Source organism: Sceloporus occidentalis, unplaced genomic scaffold (assembly GCF_023333645.1).
Source record: "Sceloporus occidentalis isolate IW3139 unplaced genomic scaffold, rSceOcc1.0.p SCAF_1, whole genome shotgun sequence".
Lineage (NCBI taxonomy): Eukaryota > Metazoa > Chordata > Lepidosauria > Squamata > Phrynosomatidae > Sceloporus > Sceloporus occidentalis.
The window spans coordinates 171,173,552-171,197,684 of record NW_028316981.1 but is presented as its reverse complement, the minus strand read 5'-3'; the positions used below and the strand labels follow the sequence as shown (position 1 = coordinate 171,197,684).

Below are 24,133 nucleotides of genomic sequence, written 5' to 3'. Positions count from 1 at the left end.
GCAGCTGAAAAAGTGGGACAACAGAAGATTAATGGGGATTGCCCTTGACAAATCAGTTGGAGGGTATAAATTCATCAATCTAAGCCAGCATGATTTTTTCTGATGTTCCAAAGGTTAAAGAATCAATACAATTTCTAAGAAGTTTTAAAAGAAGTCTTAAAACTAGAAGCAAGAAAATATAGAAAAATGCATCTTATGCAGAAGCACAACTTTCAGAAGAATGAGGATCTCATCCAAGTCTAGGCAAAGAGCCACAAAATATCACCTTCCTTCTCCTTTCTAGTAGAAGTCCCAAACACCCTCACCAAAAACAAGAGAAAAATAACAAATAACAAGCCAGTTAAAGGAAGATGAAAAGGCACCATATTTGAGTTTCTTTTTACTACAAAGCCTGTACACCTGAAGTGGGAAAAGCAAGGCCTGCAGTCCACATGTAGACCTGAATACCATTTTTACAGTCCCTGGAGCCCCTGTTAGTCCCCTACAAAAAAATCCAGCCCCCCACCAAATTAATATTTTTTGTTGTGATTTTCAGACAATTTGCACTCCAAAACACACAGATAGCCACCACAAAAACATCCCCAACCCAACCTAACACTTCCAGATTCCTCCACAACTCCAAAACATTTCTATTTAAATTGAGGACCTTATCAAAATGAGGCAGTATCACTTCTGGTCACCATTTTGAGAGGAACTCTGAAGTATTTTAACATGTTGAGGGTTTGTGGCATTGTCTGCCCCCTACACTGTACCATCCAAATGGAATCACTTTGGTTCTTTCATAAAGGTGCTATTAGAGATTCGTCTTTCTGTGTTGTTCAATCACAAAACAAAAATCAGAGGAAAAACGAATTTAACATTTTAGAGAGACTAAGGGATTGCTTATATATTTACACATTAGTGCATAATACAGTCTTCTACCTATATTGTGGACAAATGGTGACTCAAAGGACCTGAAAGATGGTGGGCTCTCCCTTGTTGGAGATTTCAAAGTAGAGGCTAAATGGCTATTTTTCAGAGATGTGTTAGTCGTGGATTCCTGCACTGGTAGAGGATTGGATTAGATGACCACTGGAAATCCCTCCAAGTCTATGATTCTGTGGTTGAGATCTAAGCCATCAATATCCTAAAGCCCTAAAGTATTAAAACTGGCAGAATACAAAGAAAAGTTACCAGGGGTTGGAGGTTGTTGATGACTCAAACATTAATCTGAGTTACAATGTTTTCGTAGGCAGCCTTGTTCAGATTTTTCCTCTTGCTAGCATACAAAGTACAAATGGCCACTGCAAACTTCCCTTCCCCATTCCCCTACTCTAGGAAGTAAGCCCATCCTTGGGCTTAATGAAATAACTAAAGAACATAGATGGTTTGTACTAGGGTCACTGAAGGCAGGACAGTCTACCTCCTGCTACAATTTCAAATTTCCAGTCAGACCATCACTGTAGTTACAACAGTATCTCAGGGAGAGGCACAGTCAAGTGGAGGGCAAATTGCCCACCTGTCTACCATTTAATCATCTTTAACTATGAACACAAGCGCAATGCGGACTTTAAAGTCCACTCCTTTTGTACAATGTAGCTGATTCTCAACTTAATTTACATAGCATAGAGTTGTTATTCTTGGGAGGGTTCAGCTATAACAGCTGTCAATATTTTTCTGTGTGTGCTTGATCATTCGGTTTCATAGAATTTTTGGTAGGTCCAATTTTACCTGATCAGCTGGCCCACCTAGTATGTGGGGGAATTGATCCATCCTTTCCCCACATTTCAGGCTCTGTGAATATTGAAGGGAGTCCTGATTTCCCAGCCATCTCTAGACATTCATGTGTTTGCTCTATGTTGGACTGCATGTATAACCCTAACCCTAATAGTCTGTATGCTGACTGCTGGACCCTATGTAGTCAAGGGGCTTCTGAGATATCCAGCTAGTAAAAACTGATGGGAAGAGATAGAATATGGGGCATTTAGAACTTCCATGGCTCCAAACCTAAATTTAAAGCTATGAATGAGTGAAGAACAGTGCAAACTGAATGGTTTGATGCTTGTCCAACCAGTGAAATGATCTCACTGCTGACTTAGCTTGAGATGCTGCTTCCAAAGAGATATGTCAGCATTGCGAGGGGACCAATCCATTGTTCTGGGGATGCACCCATTTTCAGAGTCAGGACACTGGGCTTGCTTAATGACAGGTTTGTCCCACTGCAGTAGTTCTTCCAGGCCCTGTACATGGTGTCTCCAGGCAAATGTAGGCACCATGAGACACGTGCCCTGGCTTTGTGCCAGGGCCAGTTGCTAACTGTTTACATTCCTGGCCTATTCTAGGCACTGAGTTGCCAGCAGACTTAGTGTGCAGTAACCTTTAGCCCTGGACCTGCTGTTGCATCATATTGCTTTTTCCCAGACAGACGTGTTTACACGCTACCTCAGTCTCTCCCTGGCCAAAACCAACGATCCCAAGTACTTTACTCCCATTATGCCCTTTGCATTATGTCCACCCTATAGCCAAAATCCTTGTATGTCAGCAGACCTGCTAGTTGTGGAACTTCTCCAGCTGGTCAATTCAGCATCTGGCATTCGAATGCCTACAGCAAAAAAAACCCAGCAAGAACCTAAAGCAGAATTAGTCTCCTGACATAGGCAAGAAGGTGATTTGCTTTGTTCTTCAGTGTCCAGCTCAAGGGGAAACTAACATCTGTTGTGACTACACAGTGAAGCCTAAACCTGTACCCAAGCTGCACTATGCTTCTTCCAAAAAAAAAAAATGCACAAAACTAAATAAACTGCAAATCAAGCATATCAGTAGAGAAATGCTTATTTTGCAAATTGTTTTCATGGTTTTTTTGCAACAAAAAAAACAACAACACACCACCTACAAATTTTGTGCAGAATAAGTCCCCGACTACAGCTTTTTCTATACCAGAAACAGCATTTTCTATGCAGAAAATAATGTTTCTGCACAATAGTATATATTATTTGTATTTTGTTATTTTTAAAAAATGTTTTCTTTTCTGCAAAGAAGATGTCATTTTCTGTGCAAAAGAATCACACACTATTTTGTAGAATTGTGTAGAAAAAGCAAATGTTGTGTAAAATAAGCAAATCAAGCCTAAACTCTCCCCAGAAACCCAGATGATAAAACTGAGACTATTGTACTTTGCCCATATTGTAAGAACACATGATTCACTAGAAAAGAAAATAATTCTTGGTAAGGAAGAAGTTCATAAGAAAAGAGGAAGATCACATTCAAGATGGATTACCTCAATCAAGGAAGCCATGGCCCTGAATCTGCAGGATCTGAGCAGGGCTGTTGAAATGATAGAGGGTGTCCTGAAGGCCTGTCATTCACGGACATAAGCTGAAGTCAACTTGATGGCAATTAACAAGAAATTCCCAAACTGCAAAGATTTTCCAGGATTATTCTCAACACCCAAGAAACACATTTTCCAACCATTTTTCAAATATTTTCAAATATTCATTTTATCCCTATTGCTGGCAGCGGCTGCTCCTTGACATCACTGTCTGTTTCCAACCAGTAGGTCCAGGCCAGAACTTTTAAAAAGAACAGGGAGGTGACCGGCAGGTGGCTGCAAGACAGGAACACCTCCGGCGTTAGGATAGGTTGGGCCACTGCTATTCATTAAAACATATTCAAAATAAGCATAGTTTGTATAATTTTTTGTGGGTTTTTCAGGCTATGAGGCCATGTTCTAGAAGAGTTTATTCCTGATTTTTTTGTGCATATAATATTCTTGCCGTGGTAATCATATATAAAATTACTCGGCCATACTCTTCTTCTATTGTTTTATCTAATCTATCAATATATTTAATAAAAAGATTAATCCAAGATTAATTCTGTCTGAAGTATCTCATTCATTAATTCTATTATATTTCTGCAATATTGCTTTGCTTTTTGGCAGTTCCACCACATGTGGATAAAGTTCTGTTCTTGCTTTCGACATTTCCAACATTTTATGGATCCGGTCTTATATATCTTGTTTAGTCTGGAGGGGGTCATATACCACTAGTGAAACATTTTAATATAGTTATCTTTGTAATTCTGAGATAGTGTTAATTTGTTAGTCTTCTTCCAAGAGTTTTCCCAATTCTCCAGATCTATTATCTTGCCAATGTCTCGTGCCCATTTTCTCATCACCTGTTTTATGGATTCTGTTTCTATGGCGGGTTATAGACCGCCGCTTTGAGGCGATCTGCCGCCGCCGCGTTTGCTCCGTGCGGGAGCTGCAGCAGCCACAGCGCGCGGCTCCCGCACGGACCGAAAAAGACGCTCCAAAATGGAGCTTCTTCTTGCGGTGCCTCTGTGACGTCGCGAGGCGCCAGGGGCGCATTCACGATGTCTCAGACGCTGCGACACGTTCGGACGCACAGCGTCCGATATGCAAAGATGGCGCCAGCCGTGTGGAACGGCCGGCGCCATATTGTACGGACAGAGTCCGTATTAGAGCCAGGGGCGTCTAGAAGAGACGCCCCTTTTTTAAAATGGGACGTCCTGCGGACGTCCCAAGTGCCAGTCTGTAACCGGCCTAAGTCTCTTTTTTTTAGCAGTTTATAGTATTTAGCAATGTGTCTTCCTTCTTCATCAAATAGGATGTTGTCTATTTCATTCATCTCTTTAGTAAATCCATACAATTTATGATCATTTCTAAACTGTCCATTAAGTTGGTTATAAAAGAACCAATTAATTTCTATTTTTTCCTCTTGTAGCTGTGTACTGGATTTTATTACAAATTCATTTTTATTCTTTATCAGTACAAGATCAGTGTATCTAATCAATTTCTTCCAACCAGCATAAACAAGAGGCATAATAATATAATTTCAAGTTTGGGAGCGCTAATCCATCTTTTTCTTTATCCTCTGTAAGAATTTTCCATCTGGTCCTAGCTTTTTTTCTTTCCCAAAGAAATTTGGATAGTTCTCTTTGCCAATTAACAAAACAAATTACATTTGCTATAATGGGAAGATTCTGAAAAAGGAAAATAAACCTGGGTAATATATTTATTTTAATTATAGCTGCTCTATTTGAGAGGGACAGGTGTAGCTTAGTCCATTTTTCAAGGTCATTTTTTAAATCTCTCTCCACATTTTGTCATAGTTGTTTTTGTATGCATATATATTTCTCTTGGTCAATGTTATTCCCAGGTACTTCACCTTGTTCTGTATATTAAATTTGGTTTCTCTTTTTAGTTCCTCTTCTTCCAGTGGTGTTAAATGCTTAGTCAAAATTGTAGTTTTCTGTTGTTTACTTTGAAACCTGATAGCTTCCCAAAATCTGTTAATTTTAAATTTAAATGTCTTATGCTCCTGAGTGGATCTTCTAAAAAGCAGATTAAATCATCTGCATATGCTTTGATTCTAAATTGTTGGTCTTTCCTTTTTACTCCTTGTAAAAAAAGTATCTTCATGTACGTATTTTATTATTCAGTATTTCAATAACTATGAGAAATAGTAATGAAGAAAGAGGGCATTCCTGTCTCATACTACTTTCGATCTGTATACATTCTGTTTTTCTTCATTCACAATTAATCATGCCCTTTGCTCTTTATAGATTGCTTTAATCCATGTCAAGAATCTTTCTCCCATGTTCACCTTCTTTATTAATTCTTGTAAAAAAATAAAGCCAGCTGACTCTGTTGAAAGTTTTCTCTGCATGAAAATATACATTTTTCAAAGTAGGTATCAGTCAGCTGTGGCAGCTTTTCTCTATACATCTGTACAGTGTGAGTGTGTGTGTGTGTGTAGATCCTTCTACCCCCACTATCAACCCTGTACAGCTGCTTCTTGTTGCCCACCTGTGGATTGCAATAGGAAATGGTATGGATTCCTGATAAACACACAAACACACGCACGCACACACGCGCACACACACACAAAACTCCTGGATATATTTAATGAGATGTAAACCCTCTATATGATCTTGGGCAAGCCACATGCTCTCAGCCTCAGGGGAAGGCAATGGCAAACCTCCTCTGAACAAATCTTGGCAAGAAAACCCCATGATAGTTTTGCCTTAAAGTTGCCATTAAGTCGGAACTGACTTGAAGACACACAACACACAAGACCTATTTAATTTAGAGTGTGTTCACTCTGTTATTCCTCCCTCCCCCAACACTTGAAAGCAGAGATTTTCAAGATAATGAATTCCACACCCTCCATAAAATTCTGGATTTGTATGAGATGAACATAGGTCATTTATATCCCTTACTGTAGTTCTAGTAGCAACAATTGGCCCATAGTCAATATACTCTTTGGAAGCAATTCTTTCACATGGCATATGAAGGCCCATATGTGGCTGATGGCAGAAACTACATTTCCTAATCAAACCAATTTTCTTTTTGGTCTGGCCAGTTATAGGACCCAATTGGCAATGTTGCTTCATGATTGGAAAAGTGAATGGGCCTAAATATTAAAGGCACCACATCCTGTTTGATCTTGGAAGCTAAGCAGGGTCAACCTGTTAGTACATGAATGGGAGACCACCAGTGAATGCCAGGTGCTGTAAGCTATATTTCAGAGGAAGCAACTGGTAAAATCACCTTTGAGTATTCCTTGCCTAAGAAAACTCTATGAGGTTTATGTGATCACCATGCCAAGGCGCACACACATACACACGCACACAAACACTTAGTACAAAAATAGAAAGCAGCTAGTATGCCAATTACGGTAGTAAAATCTTACAAAATGGGACACACACACACCCCAAACAATTTTCTCCCAAAGATTGAACACCATCAAGCTGGTTCTCTGGCCTTTTGCCTTCATGGAACCAGTGTTATGAGCAAACTTATCTATGTCCAAATTGGATCTCACTGCCACATCTTTTACAATATTGGAAAGCCAAGCACAACCAGGAACAGGGCATTCTTTGATCTAAATGTTCAGTTAACCACTTGCAAGACCAAATTAACATTTTTTTATTGTAACACCAGTTGAAACAGCCAGAGTGGTGTAGGAGTTTAAGCAATGGGCTGGGATTTTGGGAGAGCAAGATTGAAATCTGTGTTTGGCCATGGAAACCCATTGAGTGATTTTCAGAGCCTAAAAGGGAGGCAAAAGCCAACCACCTCTGAATAAATCTTGCAAAGAAAGCCCCATGATAGGTTTGCCTTGGGTTGGAAATTACTTGAATGCACACCACCACAACAACATAAGCCCTGCTGCATCAAATTCTCTTGTAATAAATACTTTCCCCTCCACAGATTCTGTGATCACAACAGTTACCAGCCTTTATTAAGGTAGGGTAAGACCTATGTCTCATGAGCACACTGTGGAATTAATAGGATGATCAGCTTAAAAAGATGGGATATAGAAGTCTCACAAAGTCCCACTTCTTATGCAGTAAAGAAGTACTTGTTCAGCCCTGATTAACCTGATGCCCAGTATATGTTTTGAATTTTAGCTCAGGTGTTTCAGATAATGTTATTGAGCTTGGAAAGTTACTTTTAATAAGAATGACTCCATAACTGAGCAGTGGTAGAATGATGCAGAGCAGGCCATTGTGTTAATTCTTCTCAAAAGTAATTTTTCTAGCCCTAACTTGTGCATAATTTACAAGTCACCTTACACTCCATTTTGAGGAGACAGAAGCATACACATTGAATCAGTTGGATTTTTATAGTACCATGCACCATCTCTCTTTTCCTTTTGTCATTTTATCACCTAGGCCTTACAGAGTTAAAATTTGCACCAGTGGCTTTGTCTGTAGGCTAAATTACCAACAGACTTCTTGGGCACTAATGCTCTTTATGTTCCTGGTGGTGAAACATCACTGTCTCCTACTTTGGAATGTAATGGGGGTCATCTTCCCATCACAGTCAGGCAACTAGAATGTATCCCTGACCACTAACTCCTCTAAGGGCTTACATTTAGAAAACTATAGCAATTTACCACAATTCAGCCTGCTAGAATTCCATTACTTTAAAAACTGGCAGGAAAGAGCAGAGAATCTAGATTATACTGCAAAGTAATATAAACCTAATGCTTTCACAGTAACATAAATGAGGTAAATTTGCTCAATTTCCCTCAATTCTAGATATTCAAGTTCCAAGATTTAGCAAAAATAGAAGGCAGTGTTTTGCAGAGCCAGAGTAGTGTACTGGGATGAATGTTGGACTAAGGACTCTGGGAGACCAGGGTTCAAATCCCTGCTTGGCCATGGAAACCCACCTTGAACAAGTCATACTTTTTCAGACTCAAAAGAATGCAATTGTAAATCCTCTCTAAATAAATCTTGCCAAGAAAACACCATTATAGGATTGCCTTAAGTTGGAAACAATTTGAAGGCACACAACAAGGAGGTACTTACAAAAACCATTAGAGCTTAAAGCAGTGAAATCAAAAGACCTGAGTTCAGTTCCACCCTTTAAAATACTGTCGCAACTAAAGGACTTAATGTGTGGTTTTAAAAAAATACTGTACACAGAGATGCAACAGTACTTTGAAAGTAATTTTCCAAGCTCTGCAAAGGGCCCTTTGGGTCAGAGAAGTTGGAGCTCAGGTAGGAGGGACCTTGGCACTTGAGCAAAGCTTAGGTGATGTCTCAAGGTGAAGGAACCCTGAGCAGGGCAGTAACGTGGCACCTGCCAGACGTCAGAGTAACAGAAAGGGAAATCAGGTGCCTGCCTACAGACACGCTTCCACACCTTTGCTAATCACCACCAGCAGCAATAACAACAACAGATAAGGACTTTGTGACTTCTGAAAGATGAGAGAATTCCAGAAAGAGTTCACTTGAGGTGCCTTTTACACCTTTGACAATGCTCAGGTGATTTCTCTGCTTGCTTGGATCCTTGGGAGACTGGAGAAGGCTTCGTTGATCTGGTACTTCCCTCTCCATGTATTGGACTACACCTCCCGTCATCCCCAGACAGCTTGACACCATGTTGACAAAATCCAGACTAGAAGTTTAACTTGCAACTTAGTACAAAATCCTTCCCCTCACTTCTCTGCCCAGTAACATTTCTTCAAAAGATCTACCTTTAAAGAGGAGAGGATGTGTGTGCAGTTTTTGTCCAGATTATTTACCTCCATTCAGTACCAAGCTGGAGTCAAAAGGCAGACTAAGAGCTACCTTTTTAATTCCTCTGCAAATGTACATACAGTAGAGTCTCGGTAATCCAACATTCGTTTATCCGACATTCCGGAGTATCCCACACCTCTCCCCCCCCCCAGACACACCCCCAAACATGGCAGCTGCGACAGGCTTGCCTTTCCTCACCCCGAAAGGGCTCCTCAAAGTCCGTTCAGGGCAAGAAATGGCCTGGGAAGGAGAGGCCTGGGCCCTTGCCGAAGCCTCTCCCTGCCGGCTTCAGTTTTCAAGGTCGGATAACCCTCCGGATTATCTGACATTTTTAGTTAACCAACTATTAGGCCCGCCCAATTATGTCGGATAACTGAGACTCTACTGTACATCTTGGAATCAAAGCTCTAATTGAGATCAAAATGCTAAACTAAACACCACATTTAATGTATATGTTTCTTAATATGCTAACAGAAAATGGGGGGGGGGGTTGTAAATATGAGAGAGAAATTTGGGGGAATGGGAGGGTGAATTTACCGGTAATCCTTTCAACCCTTCCCTGTTGTGGTCTTGAAAAAAAGATATCCCACAGCTACTATTTACACTTGTAGAGGGGGGATCTCTTGGTGTCTATTAGCATTATTTTAAAGCACACAAAGAGACATTTAATATCACATGTAGCTTTGCTCTGAGTGGTTTTGTTGTGGTGGTTGTGTGCCTTCAAGTTTTTTCCAACTTATGGCGATGCTAAGGGAAACCTATCATGGTTTGTTCAGAGAGGTTTGCCATTGCTTCCTCTGAGGCTGAGACAATGTGAATTCCTCAAGGTCACCCAGTGGGTTTCATGGCTGAGCTGGGAATCGAACCCTGGTCTCCAGAGTCAGAGTCCAACACTCAAACCACTACACCATGCTGCCCCTCCTAAGTGATATTGCACACTACCTTTTTAGGTGTGCTCTAAACATGTGTCATTATCATTTAATCATCTCTGAAACAATATTGTAAAGTGAGATACAAAAACAGAAACTATTCAAAAAGGAGAGAAAACTTGAATATAGAAAACATTAATGTGGATTTTTTAATAAAGTACACTGCAAGAAGAGGTGTCATTAATACGTGATACTGGACCTGGGGTTGGATACTGCTGGCCAAGCTGCACATGGCAGGACATTATTCAGATTTTTATATAAAAAAACCACTGCTGAAAAGTAAGCCATTCTTATTTAAGAAAAAGCAGCCATTTACAATGTGCTTCTGGTCTAGCCTAGAATTCTAGGCTATTGCTTTCTCCCCAAAGCAATTCTTTATGCTGAAATAATGTTCACAACTCTGGTATACATAACTGTCTTTTTCTCTTCCTTTCTTTTTTCTTATCTAAAAAAAATGCCTTGTACACAGCTTCTAACATTGGCAAATTCCTATCCTGCTGCTGCCACTTTTGTTGTTGTTATGTGCCCCAAGTTATTTTTTACTTTTGCCCTAGGGCAAAGCTATCATAGGGTTTTCTTGGCAAATTTCTTCAGAGAGGGTTTGACATTGCCATACTTTCAGGCTGACAAAGTGTGACTTGCTCAAGTCACCCAATGGTATACACACACACACACACACACACACACTTGAGCAGGGTTTTGAACCCGGGTCTCCAGAGTCCATCACTCAAATCAGTGATTCCCAAACTCTGCCTTCCAGATGTTTTGGACTTCAACTCCCAGAATCCTAGACCATTGGCCAAGATGGCTGTGGCTTCTGGGAGCTGAAGTCCAAAACACCTGGAGGATCAGAGTTCGGGAATCACTGTCTTAAACCATGCTGGCTCTCCGTTGCTGCCACTGCTACTAAACCAAGAAGACACCTCTATATTGCTCCAAAGCAAATCTTGGGAAACTGGATCACAACCCACTGGATCACAACTCCCCCGTCCACTGTCCATGCTAGCTGTGGGGAACTGTGGGCAGCACATTCCAAATGGGACTTTCCCAGGTTCTGTTCCAAAGCCAAAGTGTAGTCCCTGCACATCCTTGTTGTTGTTGTTAACTGGCCCCAAGTCAACCTTGACCCATGGCAACCCTGTGGATGGGACACCTCCAAGAACCCCTATCTTCCATTTCACTGCTTAGTCCCTGCAATCCCATGCCCTTATTCCCCCTGATTGAGTCCATCCATCTAGCATGTGGTCTTCCTCTCCTTCCTCTGCCCTCTATCTTTCCTAGCATTATAACCTTTTCCAGTGATCCATGCCTTCCCCATTATATGGTCGAAGTTCATCAGTCACAGTTTTATCATCTTGGCTTCTAATGAGTTCTCTGGCTTGATCTGTTCCAAGCCCCTTCTCACCTTAACCCTATACTTTTGCCATTTCCCCATACCTTGGATCTTATATTCCTCTGGCACAGGGTGCCCTTTCTCCCTCCCACTGCTCTGTGCAATCCTCACCCTTTTTGCATCATGGGCTATAGAGCTCTCTCTCCTTTCCTCTTCAGAGGCACATATTCCTCACCACCTGCAATCCCCTTCCACCCTAAACCCCATCCCATCTGCAAGAAACCTCCCCTCTGGGCACTGCAAGCCAGCCAGCCAATTGCAGAGGCCCAGGGGGTGGTGCCAAGGCTGACAGAGTGACAAGTACTGAGGCACCTGGCTGGATGACACTCATGAAGTGCCCGTCAGAGAGCCAAGATCTCTCCAGCGAGACACACCTGCCTTTCAGCCTGGCCTGCAAAGCAACAGCTGGAGGAGGAATTCACAGAAGGCTAAAAGGGACCTGGAGGTTCATCTTATCTTCCTGGACCCAGGAGGAGACTGTGAAGGCTAAGATGCAGGTGCTGTGCATGCAGCCGACGCACAGTTTGTGAGCTCCAGACGTGGTCTACCTGCCAAGAAGCTTCCACCTGCCTGCATCATTCTGCAACTGCACCCTTGGTAGGTGCATCCCTTGGTGTCTTCTTGATGGCTCCTCCTTCCTCCAGCTTCCAGGGCAAGGGCAGGCCCCTGGCCACTCTAGCCCTCCTCTGGACCTGTGCGGCCTGGGTCGAGGCAAGACCTGGCTGCCCTTCCTGCCGGATGCCCCCTCTAGAGCCAAGCGCTGAGAAGGCCTTCCTGGTGGAAGTAGCCAAGCAGCAGATCCTGCAAAAACTCAACCTGAGCCAGAGGCCCAACATCACCCACCCCGTGCCACGTGCTGCTATTGCCAATGCGCTGCGTCGTCTGCACTTGGGCAAAGGCCGGATGGATGGAAGTAGTCAATCATCTGAATGGGAGAAGCCGCAGCCTGATGAGCAAGGGTATGAGATCATCAGTTTTGCAGAGACAGGTGAGTGCCTCTTCCAGGCATGTGGCTGGGGCTTAAATGAGGAAAATAAGTCACATTCACAGATCACCCCACCCTCCATACCATTACTCCATACAAAACTCCTCTTAGGAAGCAGAGGCTAGTCGTTATTCTTTGTGCTGGAATGTCTTTCCCATTAGACTCTAGGGTTGGCAAGTGAAAACCAGGACAGGGCTTCTGTACCTTTATTTGTTTTGCAGAAGGAATCTCAGCAGACACCCCTTGTCTCCCAAGCTCCACCTGCTGAAATTCCTTCTTCTGCTCTAATATGTAGGCCTAATTATAATTCGGGTGAGGAGAGGATCATATAGGGGTAGAGCATAGACTTTACTTGTTAATCTCTATCATTCACTATACATCCAATTAAGTGGTAGACAATTAAAGGAATAACCCAACACCACTCTGTGGTTTTCTTGTTCAGTGCTGAGTTTACTACACACAGCTGCCCATCTGTCTGATGTCTTTTTCTATACATGGAATCTAGGGAATCAAAGCTTTGGGCAGTTCTCCATTCATTACAATAGGGACTGCAAATGAAAACGTCTAGGTGAAAGCTAAACTTTTAGCAGGCAAAGAGGATCTGACCATAGAGTGGCCCTGTTGAAAAGTGTCCAGATCGCACAATGGAATTTTATGCAGTTTTGTTGATCTATGTACTTCTACCATGGAGTGACCTTTGTAGCCATGGCATGGTAGAAATCCACGTGGAACATAGTATTGTGAAGGGGCTAGGCATGCGCTTGGCCGATAGGTCACCAAACATTGGGTGAGACCATTGGATTAAGCTTCAAGGCACACTGCTGCAAGCTGGTTCACACAGAACATGGAAAAGTTATTGGTGTGGGGGGGAGTGTGTGTGTGTGTGGGGGGGATTCTCAGGAACTCCAGGCGGAATGGCCAATATAGTTCAAAAAAATAACTTTTTCAGACTCTGGCAAGTTAAAATGCATCTCTAGGTTGTACAAAGGAATCACACCAAATATTTATCTATTGGTGCTGTCCATGAGGGAACAAGAACTAAATAGCCTTTGGTATGGGATCTGGGGAGGTTGAGGCTCCTGCCACACTGCAGAATTAATGCAGTTTGATGCTGCTTTAACTGAAATGGCTCCATCCTATGGAATTCTGTAGTTTGTTGTGGCACCAGAGCTCTCTGACAGATTTCACAAAACAACAAATCCCAAAATTCCACAGCATTGAGCCATGGCAGTTAAAGCGGTGTCAAACTGAATTAATTCTGCAGTGTAGATGCAGCCTGAGGGAAGAACAAGTTGATGAGAATCTTTGTGCTACTGCAGACAGATCTGAATAACAGTGTTCTCCTCTTGTGCCTACCCACATGACTTGTACAATACTCAATTTCTTAGGTACTGGGCAAATCATAATAAATTATGATGATATATTATTCTAGTTGTTTTTATTCAGTATACAGATGGGAGCTCAAGTTCAAATTCAAGTAAGAAGTTAACTAGGCTCTCTTGAATTATTCATGCTTTCTCAGCCTGATCTATGTCACAGGATTGCTCTGGGGGCATGACACAGGTTTTGTTTATTTGTCTGCGACATTTATAAACCACTTTTCCTCACAACAGCCAGTGGCTGCCCCAGTGTGCTTCATGGTACCTAGTGAGCTCCACAACTATGTAGGTACAAAGCAGCAAAGACACACACAGTGAGGGCCAGGCATCTTGCTGACATTTGAAGGACTCCATCTCAAGTTTTTAGCTGTTATGGGGCAGGGTAGGAATTCTAGCAATGCACTTAGAAGGCTATTGATTTTCATCTTGTCTGTTCTCTGCAGAGCCTTCTGGGCTGCTACAGTTCCAGCTTACCCAAACAAAAGACCAAGACATGCACATGCTCGAGGCCCAGCTGTGGCTGTATCTCAAGGCCCATCGAAACATCACAATACAGATCTATTTGGCAGGGCATCAGCAAGTGCCCTTAGTGGAGCAGCAGCTGGGGAGCAAGGGCAGTGGCTGGCACACCTTCTCCCTCATGCCAGCCATGCAGAACTTCTTTGAGAGCAAGGATGAAACTCTCCATTTAGAGCTGCAGTGCAAAGGCTGCCATCTCAATGTCACAGCCTTGGTGACTACCACTGGCAGCTCCCACCAGCCCTTCCTGGTGGTGAAAGCCAAGATGCAGAAGCCGGGCCACCGAATCACCAAGCGCAACCTAAGTTGTGACCAAAACTCTGACGTTTGCTGCCGAAAAGATTATTACGTCGACTTCCGGGACATTGGCTGGAATGACTGGATCTTTAAGCCAGAGGGTTATCAGATAAACTATTGCATGGGTGAATGCCCCATGCACCTGGCTGGCACGCCTGGCATTGCAGCCTCCTTTCACACCACTGTCTTCAATTTGGTCAAAGCCAACAACATCCAGACTGCTGGCCGTTCTTGCTGTGTCCCCACCCAGCGACGGGCCCTTTCTCTGCTCTACTTTGACCCCAATAGCAACCTCATCAAGACTGATATTCCCGACATGGTTGTCGACGCTTGTGGTTGCAGCTAAGGGCAGGACTGTAGCCATGGGGGAAAGCTGAAAGGGGCAGAGAGAGCGAGAAGTGAGTTGCAGGCCATCCACTCCTGGTAGACACCCGGGCAGGACAGTCATGAATGATGATGCTCCTGTCTAAGCTATAGTGTGGGCATGGTGTGGACTCTTTTCAGAGAGCAACAGTGGTTTCTGTAGGGAAAAGCAGATTGCAGCAGGATTCCACTCCTCCTGCCTTATTCCCTACATACACATTCACTGTAAAGCACACAGAGAATGCTCAGCAGGGCTGCCAACAGGTTACTGTTGGGTTCCTATTCAGGCTCCCCCTCTGGAGGTTACTGTTTTATAGCCTCTTTGAATTCTGCCCCCTTCCTGAGTAGATTCACGTGATCCCTTCCTCTCCTCCCTCTGTGGTCCTGAGCAAAACTCAGAACATTTAGTTTTTTGGCCACATTGGCCATTCTGGCTAGGGAATTCTGGGAGCTGTAGTCCAAAAAACAAATGTTTCAATCTGTACCCTGGGGTTAGATAAATTACCAGCCAAGGGAAGCATTAGCAAAATACCCCCTACAGTAATGTGGAGAAGTTTATAGACCAGGATACATATGCTTGCCTCAATTCATTCTCTGCATTTTTTATACATTCAACAGAATTCTACAACAAAATGGAAATAAGAGTTAATAACACAAACCTGTTCAGATCTGACCAATTCAGTATAATGGGAAATGAATGCTGTGTACTTTGTCTTAAAGATAAATCTCAATTTTGCATATTGTTAAGATTTGCATTAATACTCCCCTCATTTTTATCATCTTGTTTTTTTGTTTTTGGTTTTTTTTTTGCGTTCTTTGTCTCCAAATGGACTGGGCAGTGTACACTTGGAGAGGATCCTACACTGGGTGTGCACAAGAATCCCATCCAGCTGGAGAAGCTAACACTGAACAGGCTCTCATTGTGTGTTTTGTATTTGTGTGTGTATGTGTGTTGTGCTTATGTTAATATATCTATATTATTTTATATTTTGGCATGATATCAATAATAAAAAATTGTTTAAAAGGGGAAAAAAACTCCTGGCATCCTCTGAGAAATGTTCTGCTGAAATTATTCCTACGTTTTAAAATGGGTAAAAAAAAAAAAGTCCAAAAGCCATCACACTATAGCCATAACAATCAATCCTCTGGATTCTACATCTCCTGTGCCCCATTTCCCTATCCTGGTTCCCTCAGTTCACTACCTCATTCTGAGTTTTCCTCCTTTCTGTAGTGCCTGGTAGCTGGTGCTCTCCCTTTCTGGCATATCTCATTACCAGCTCACTTCTAAAGACTACCTAGGCACATGTACAGTGAGCTTCCAGGGTCCAGATCCTCTATTTCTTTCTTAGCTTATCATGGACTTCATCACACTGGAAAAAGTCATTTTTAGCCCATGTAGCATTTAGCTAATGGGGAAGGTCTGCATACCAATGACATTTAGCAACAGCTTCTGCTTACTTGAAGCACCTTTGAGAGTAACTGTGCAATAGCAATAGCAAGTACATTTCTATACTGCTTATCAGTGCACATAAGCACTCCTTAAGCGGTTTACAATGTGTAAGCCAATTGCCCCCAACAAACTGGATACTCATTTTAGCAACCTACGGAAGAATACAAGGCTGAGTCAACCCTGGAGCCCTGCCTGGGATTGAACTCACAACCAGTGCTGCTAACAAGCCTCGAAGAATTCCCCGGATTGATTCCCCAGAACTCCCCCAAATTACCCAGAAGGGGATGAGACTTCTGGGACAGGGGGCCGCAAGGCAGTATGGGAAAGCCTAAAGGGGGTGGGACTTCCAGGACGGGGAAGGTAGTTCTTCCATCCAGACTTCCTGATCACTTTCTATTGGCTGCAGGTAGAGAGAATGGCCACTGTTTGGGCGGGAAGGTTGAATTTCCTGGAAATTCCCCAGAAGTTTTGCAAACACAGAAATTAAATGGAAAGTGATTAAATTCCCCAGATTCCGGGGAATTCCCTGGAAATTGGCAACACTGCTCACAACCTTGTGGCTGTGTATGGCTGCAGCATCAGCCTTAACCACTGTGCCACCAGGGCTCCTTCTGCAAAGAAGTTGTAGCATGAGCTTTCATGGGCCTTGTACAGACCAGCCTGAAAGGCAGACTAGGGACGGAGTCAGGGTGTCAGGTCCACATGACACACCGCTCCACACGGCGTGCAGTGTTATGGGGCTCCTCCGGTGCTGCGTCCGCATAATGCAGTGCCAAAGGAGTGCCGTAAAGTCGCGGCACCCTGAAACGGTCAGATCAGGACCACAGCGGTTGCCACATCTCTGATCTGGCGCAGAAAGGGGCGGCTAGAGGCCTCTCCTTTGGGGCAGTCTGCATAGCTCCATAGACTTCCTTGCATACATGGAGTGAACAGATGCCCAGGAAAGATTTTCAAGCTGTCATTCTTGCAAAACTTGGGAGTACAAAATGAAGCCAATTGCCAGATTTTACTGGGGAATGAAAGTAAACATGGAGACATTGGGAGTAAATTGAGACTAACTTTTTGCTGTGCAGTCACCTCTGATTAAATAGGTTTAGCAGGTTTATGAAACAAAACAGAGAGGCTGAGCTGGACATACGCAAGTTTACTTCTAAACAATGTAAATTAGTTTCCTTTCAAAGTTCTTTTTTTAAATCAATTTTTACAAAATCTGACACACACCAGTAATTCAACCAAAAAAAAGTATAATAATATAACAAAAGAATCTTCGGGATTTTAAAAGTTGATAGTATGCAAAACCTGACACATACCAATAATATATCAATAAATCTAAAGCAGCCCACAGTATGATCTCCAACAATAAAATCTAACAAGTTAACAACCTTTATTATTATTATTATTATTATTATTAAGCTTTATTTATATAGCGCTGTAAATTTACACAGCACTGTACATACAATCTTTTAATTAGACGGTTACTTTTCTCAACCTTTTTACTCTGGAAATAATTTTCAGGTTTCAGGGAACCCCTGAAAAATTATTATATCTACAGCTCAAGAAATTGCTTTATTTTCCAGACTTGATCTCTCGTGAAGCCCCTAGCAACATCTTATAGAGCCCTAGGGTTTGTGAGAACCCTGGTTGAAAAACCTTGTATTAGACAATACAATAAATATGAAGCAACAAGTTTTGAGATGGTTCTTACTTACTCTTAAACGGCCATGTGAGGGCATAATCAGGATCATGCCTACCATGCATGTACAGATGCATGATGTTTGTGTTTCTCAACCACCGATCAGATTTTAAAACTAAATTCAGCCCCCACAAAGTGGTACCTTGCACTCCTTTTTAGCCCTGTTGTTTAGTTTTTAAAAAAGGGAAATGTGATTAGAGGGCCTGATATAACTTGATACACCCCCATGTATGTACCTTCAAGTTGCCTGTCAGTTTATGGCTATCCCATGGATTCCATAGGATTTGCTTACATGAGCAATCCTCAGAGGCAGTTTTGCTAGTTCTTTCCTCTGAAATGTAGACTACAACAACTGGTATTCATTGGCAGTCTCCCATCAAAGTACTAGCCAGGGCTGACCTTGCTTAGTTTCCAATATCAGAAAGGATCGGATACCTTTAGGCCCCTTCCCCTATGTGCTTGCTTTCACTGCATCTGCACTGCAGAAATAATTGACACCGTTTTAGTTGCCATGGTTGCATGCTAAGGAATGCTGGGATTTGAAGTTTTGTGAGGTATTTAGCCTTCCCTGTCAGAGAGCTCTGGTGCCACAATAAACTGCATTTCCCATAATTCTATAGCATTGAGCCATAGCAGTTAGTGGTGTCAAACTGGATTATTTCTGCAGTGCAGATGCACCTTAGAAGCAAAATAATAATAATTGCAGTCAGCCCTTTGTATTAGCAGATAGCTATCTGCAGTTTGAAGCAGCTGTAGCTAGCCCCATCCTATATAAGTCAATGACAGCATATGCACATAGATGTGATGATGTAGATGCATACATGCCATTGTCCATAGATTTATTGGACTTAAATTTCATTATATTTCGTATACATTATATTTCATATCAATGCTTTAGAATTATTGTATCATCTAAGACCCCAGCCAATATGGATGGTTGACTGTATGTCAGTGCAAAAGATTGTGCATTTATTGTATCATCTAAGAACTCACATTACAAACAGGCTGATGGAGAGACACTTCACACTGGCTGGACACTGTATAAATGTTACCTTAGTGCCGCATGGGGTATTATTTGGTGAGTTCATTTTATGGGCCTCATGTTCCTCTAAAAGGGTTGTAGTCACAAGCATTTATTTAACCACTCTTCAGCCTTAGGTATTTTGGGGGGGAAGGAAGATAAGTCCAAACTGTGACTATCACAATGCTGACTCATGGGACAGGTCTAGCACAAGCATGTAGCGTATTTGGGCAAAAGCCCCATAAAGCTTCCACTGGTGTTAATGGATAGTGGAGAAAACTGGCACCTCCACATTTCCTACTGTTGTGACTGGCCAGCACCACCTGAATATGCTGACTGGGGATGATGGGAACTACAGTATAATCCAACACAATAGAGGGTCTCAGGCTAGGAGAAGCTGCCATCATGGAATGAAAACTGGTTGCTGCAATTCACAGTTAAATGCCTACCATCGAGAAAACTCACTTGCACCCCAAGTTCTATCTACTGCAACCCACTTTGTTGTTATTGTTTGCCTTCAAGTTGTTTCCAATTTATGGCAACCCTAAGGTGAACCTATCATGGGGTTTTCTTGGCAAGAGATATTCAGAGGAGGCTTGCTATTGCTTTCCCCTGAGGCTGAGAGCAAATGACTTGGCCAATGTCACCCAGTGGGCTTACCAGCAGAGCTGGGACTTGAACCCTGGTCTCCAGAGTTGTAATCCAACACTCAACCCACTAAGCTTCAGTAAATACCTGATATTCACAAACCACAAAATTATCTTAATTCCCTTTTTAATCAGCTGGCAGTATCAGAACCCATTATCGGGAAATTTCACTTTTCTGCACAACTGTGATGTATTTCAGAGTGCCTCAGCTTCCCGTGAAATGAGCACAGCTCAAAGTCCAGTGTTGCATGGCAGCTCGGAAGCACATTATCATCTTTCTGGCCAGGTGGCCTGCTCCCCTCTCCCTCAGCCATGGGCTTGCTGCTTGACAAAGTACAACACAGAGAGCAAAGGGCAGCTTTCATCAGCCAGGACGCTTTGTGCACACAGTCCACCGATCAAGTTGCTCTGTTCAGGAGGGGATCGCAATGTGATCCCAACCCTAGGCCCACTAGGGATGGGTACTAATAACAACACCCCCCCTCCCAATAGGCTTGCATTCACCTTGGGATTTGTAATGCAGAGTTTGGGGAAATTATTTTTAGATTACAACTCCCAGAATTCCCCAACCAGTACAGCCAAGCAACATTTTGATGTACAGTACATCTCTTCTGAACGTTCAGTCCTGACCGATTGCTGCATTTCACTATCTAGTTCTTTGTTTTTTTCATGAGTCTGTTTCAATCTTTCATACAAGTAAGAAAGTGGGAACCAGTGGCAAATTTTTAACACTCCATCATCATACTAAAGGCAGCACTTCTTTTCCTTCAGCCATGGATTCTTTGGGAATATTGCTTTCCCAACCCCTTCTCAATGTGAATCACATTGTAGCCATCTCAATGTGAATCAGTGATTTGGGGCATGTGTGTATTAATGTGCATAGAGTGGCCCAAGGTCAGTACCTTGGAAAAATTATGACACATGACCATGGATAATGCCAGCAGCAATGACCAAACAAGATCAAGTAATCATAGAGTTGGTCTCTTCCAACTCTGATTCTACTAAGGGTCTAGATAGAACAATGCTTCTCAAGCTATCTGATGTGGGGTTTGGCAATTATTTTTCCAGCACCACATTTATGATCACTGACTACAATTGTTTTTTTCTTTCACTGAAACTCACCAGGAACTAGCAGCCAATGGCTCAGGGACTCACTGCAGCCCACTTTGAGTAGCACTGGTTTAGACTCTTGATAGAGTGTAGGCTGCATCCACACTGCTGAAATAATCTAGACTGATACCACTTTAGCTGCCATGGCTCAGTGCTATGAAATTATGGGATTTGTAGTTTTGTGAGATTGCCTTCTCTGCAAGAGAGCTCTGGTGTCGCACCAAACTACTAACCCCAGCATTCCATAGCATGAAGCCATGATAATTAAAGTGGTATCAAACTGGATTATTTCTGCAGTGTGAATGCAGCAATCGTTTCCAGATGGTATAGTTGGCCCTCCGTATTCATGGATTTTTTTATCCATGGATTCAAGCATCCACAGCTTGAAAATATTCCAAATAGCAAAGCTTGATTTTGCCATTTTATGTAAGGGACACCATATTTAATGGGACTTGAGCATCCACGGATTTTGTTATCCACAGGGGGTGCTGGAACCAAACCCCAGCGGATAAGAAGGGCCCACTGTATTACTCACAGTCTTTCTGATGTGTACAAGCCTCCTCCTCATGTTAAAATGTGCATCCAAGAGAGGGATTTAGGTGAAATGGTGTTCTAAGTGTTATTATGTTGGAAATCTCATTATCCCCTATTATTGGCTATGCTTATTAGGGTTTACAGGATTTGCAATCTGACAACATCTGGAGGGCCACATGTGTCTGTCATTCAGGCTGCTGAAGAGGACAGTCTTCTCCACGATTCTGTCAGCACCCAAGAAATTGATGATGCGGGTAACTGAAGTCTTGCATACATGAATAATTACAGCGCTTTAGAAATAAAGTTTAATAATAATAATAATAATAATAATAATAATAATAATAATGAATAAGAGGTATGCTCGCACTGGGAGAGAGGGTGTCAGAGGTCCCTTGATACCAGTGAAAAGCTAGAGCCAGCTCCATGATCCAACTGCCTGGGTACATTGCGTGTGCATACCTTAAACTAGGAGGAATCCAGTATCTCTGCATTTGGATTACTTCATCCTTTTAGTGAAAATCAAATTACAGTAACTCTGTGGCTGTAACAGAGAAGAAAACTATTAGTTCAGCTCTGGGGTTATGGGATTTACGGTAAATTACATTGGTGGGAAGGAGACTGGTGGGATTAACAGGTGGAATGATGGTAGAAATGCATAAATGGATCATGAAAAGTTGGGGCTGGTTAGGGTCAAAGATCAGCTGTTAATGATGTGGGAGAAATCTACAGTTGGACTAGTGAGTTTGAGGAATGAGTGTGCATGTGTCACACATACCCCCTGACATGCTGACATACAAACCTGCCATCCCAAGGAGTTGAAAGCCTGGAATCCTAAACCGTTAATCCTGCTTGTTTCTGAGCTTCTTTAATTTTCTTAAAGTGACAGCAGAAAGATTAAAGGAAGGGGAAAGTAGGGGGCAAGCATTCATTCTGTCCTATGGTGGGCAATCAGTTTGGACTTAAGAGGAATCCAAAACTGACATGAACCAAAATAACGAAGGAAGACAAGATGGTGTAGTGGGTCTCTTGACCCTTTTCTTGTAGCCTAATCAAAGTTAATCAGAAAGGGAGCTTATGACCTGTGGGAATTGGACAGTTCAACAACCATGGGTCAGACAGTTTGAGAGACCAGGGCTCCTGCCACACTGCAGGATTAATGCAGTTAACAGTCATAGCTTCAACCTATGGAATCCTGGGATTTGTAGTTTGTTGTGACACCAGAGCTCTCTAATGGAGAAAGCTAAATATCTCACAAAGCTACAAATGCAAAAATTCCATAACATTCAGTCAGGACAGTTAAAGTGGTGTCAAACTGCATTAATTCTGCAGTGCAGATGAAGCCTGCAGAACAAAAGAATAGCACTTGTCTGAATGACACAAAACATCCATCTAATTTTACAGTAGCAAAGACTAGTGGGAAAATCTATCTGGGACTTTGCAAAACTATGCTTAATAACTATCTCATCTTCTCTGTGGCAGGATTAGAGTTCTGACCAGGCCTCTCTATCTCTGCTCTCTCAATAGACAAAGAATCAAGAAATGTCAAACATGAAGAATAAACTAGACACTATGGGAGTATGCATTTCCTATTATTCACTTGGTTCTTTTCTCACAATAGGATTTCTTTAAGGAAGAAGCACTGGGGAAACGTGGGAGAGTTTAAAATTAAAAACAACGACAGTATACTTAAATCCTCTTTAAAATTCCATGCATGTGGCAGGCCAGTTATATAATAAAAACTTTACCTGGAAGCACCCTTGTCATTTCAGTAGATATACTGAACTGCCCAACTCAACATGCAACCAGAAGACTATTACTCATGCCAACTTCAGTATGTGGGGGGAAATAAAAACAATTACTATGATTTAGCCAGCAGATTTTACCTTCAGAAGAAGGAGAAAGTCATGTCATTGTCAAAGCCAATGCTTTCTTGATTGGTCTGAGGTAGCAATGTGCCATAAATGAATGGAGAACTGTGGTTATCCTCAAGATCAACTTGAAATGGAGGACTGTGATTAGTGCCAAAACCAAGTCCCAAAATTGGGAGAGCTGGAACTCCAAGTTCCAACCATCCCAATTTTGCGGACAGTCATGATTAATTGTATGTTGCCCCACCTTCTCGGATGTTTTTTACATGTCCCAAGCTCCTTCTCTCCTTTTCTCCTTGGCTTCTTTCGCTTGGTGTAAACTCAGCAGTGTAAAAAGAGAGGAAGCAGTGGAATCTTGCCCTTCCCAGTAGACTCAGGCAAAAACAAACTATTTCACTCTTTTCTGATCTTGGAAACTAAGCAGGGTCAGCTCTGGATGGAAGACCACCAATAAATACCAGGTGTTACAGGCTATTTATTTTAGAGTAAGGAACTGGATAAGTACTCTGAGTATTCTTTTCTTAGGAAAACCCGACAAATTAATGGGTCTGCTAAAAGGCAATAGGCAATTTGAAGACACACACATGCACACCCTCTCCTAGCTTGTGTATTCTTCTGCCTTAATAATATTTGCCATCTTGTCTATACTCTGATGTTGTATGACCACACGTGTCCTGGTTTTCACCTGTGAAATGGAAGATACGCAAGTCTCTTGTCCTTCCTCAATCAACCAGCAAAACTGCTCCCCCCCCCCCCACATCCCAGTGATAGGGAATGTTGGTCCTCTTAATATGGTGGGATTGCAGTTTCTGCCATCTCTCATTACTGCCTAGGCTGGCTTGTTGTTGTTGTGCCTCCAACTCATTTTTGACTTATTGCAACAGTACGACAAACTTATCATAGAGTTTTCTT

The 24,133-nt window shown here is 42.4% G+C and overlaps 1 protein-coding gene and 1 long non-coding RNA gene across 2 annotated transcripts in view; one reads left to right on the top strand and one right to left on the bottom strand.

Moving 5' to 3' along the window:
- LOC149322733 (uncharacterized) overlaps nucleotides 1-21,877 on the bottom strand; it is a 51,150-nt gene extending 29,273 nt beyond the window's left edge. Inside the window, exon 1 of the long non-coding RNA XR_016280000.1 lies at nucleotides 21,813-21,877. This is a non-coding gene — a long non-coding RNA (uncharacterized LOC149322733). The remainder of the gene's footprint in view (nucleotides 1-21,812) is intronic.
- LOC149322734 (inhibin beta E chain-like) lies at nucleotides 11,773-16,228 on the top strand. The gene is made up of 2 exons (XM_089509183.1): nucleotides 11,773-12,343; nucleotides 14,163-16,228. Exons 1-2 carry the CDS (start codon nucleotides 11,980-11,982, stop codon nucleotides 14,879-14,881), a joined length of 1,083 nt encoding a protein of 360 aa, XP_089365309.1. The 5' UTR covers nucleotides 11,773-11,979; the 3' UTR covers nucleotides 14,882-16,228.
- Nucleotides 21,878-24,133: the final 2,256 nt, after the last annotated feature.

Bases quoted from the DNA above. Each gene is read 5' to 3' on its own strand.
- LOC149322734 (XM_089509183.1), top strand. From the start codon at position 11,980: ATGGCTCCTCCTTCCTCCAGCTTCCAGGGCAAGGGCAGGCCCCTGGCC. The intron at 12,344-14,162 runs GTGAGTGCCTCT...TGTTCTCTGCAG, and splicing joins CATCAGTTTTGCAGAGACAG to AGCCTTCTGGGCTGCTACAG.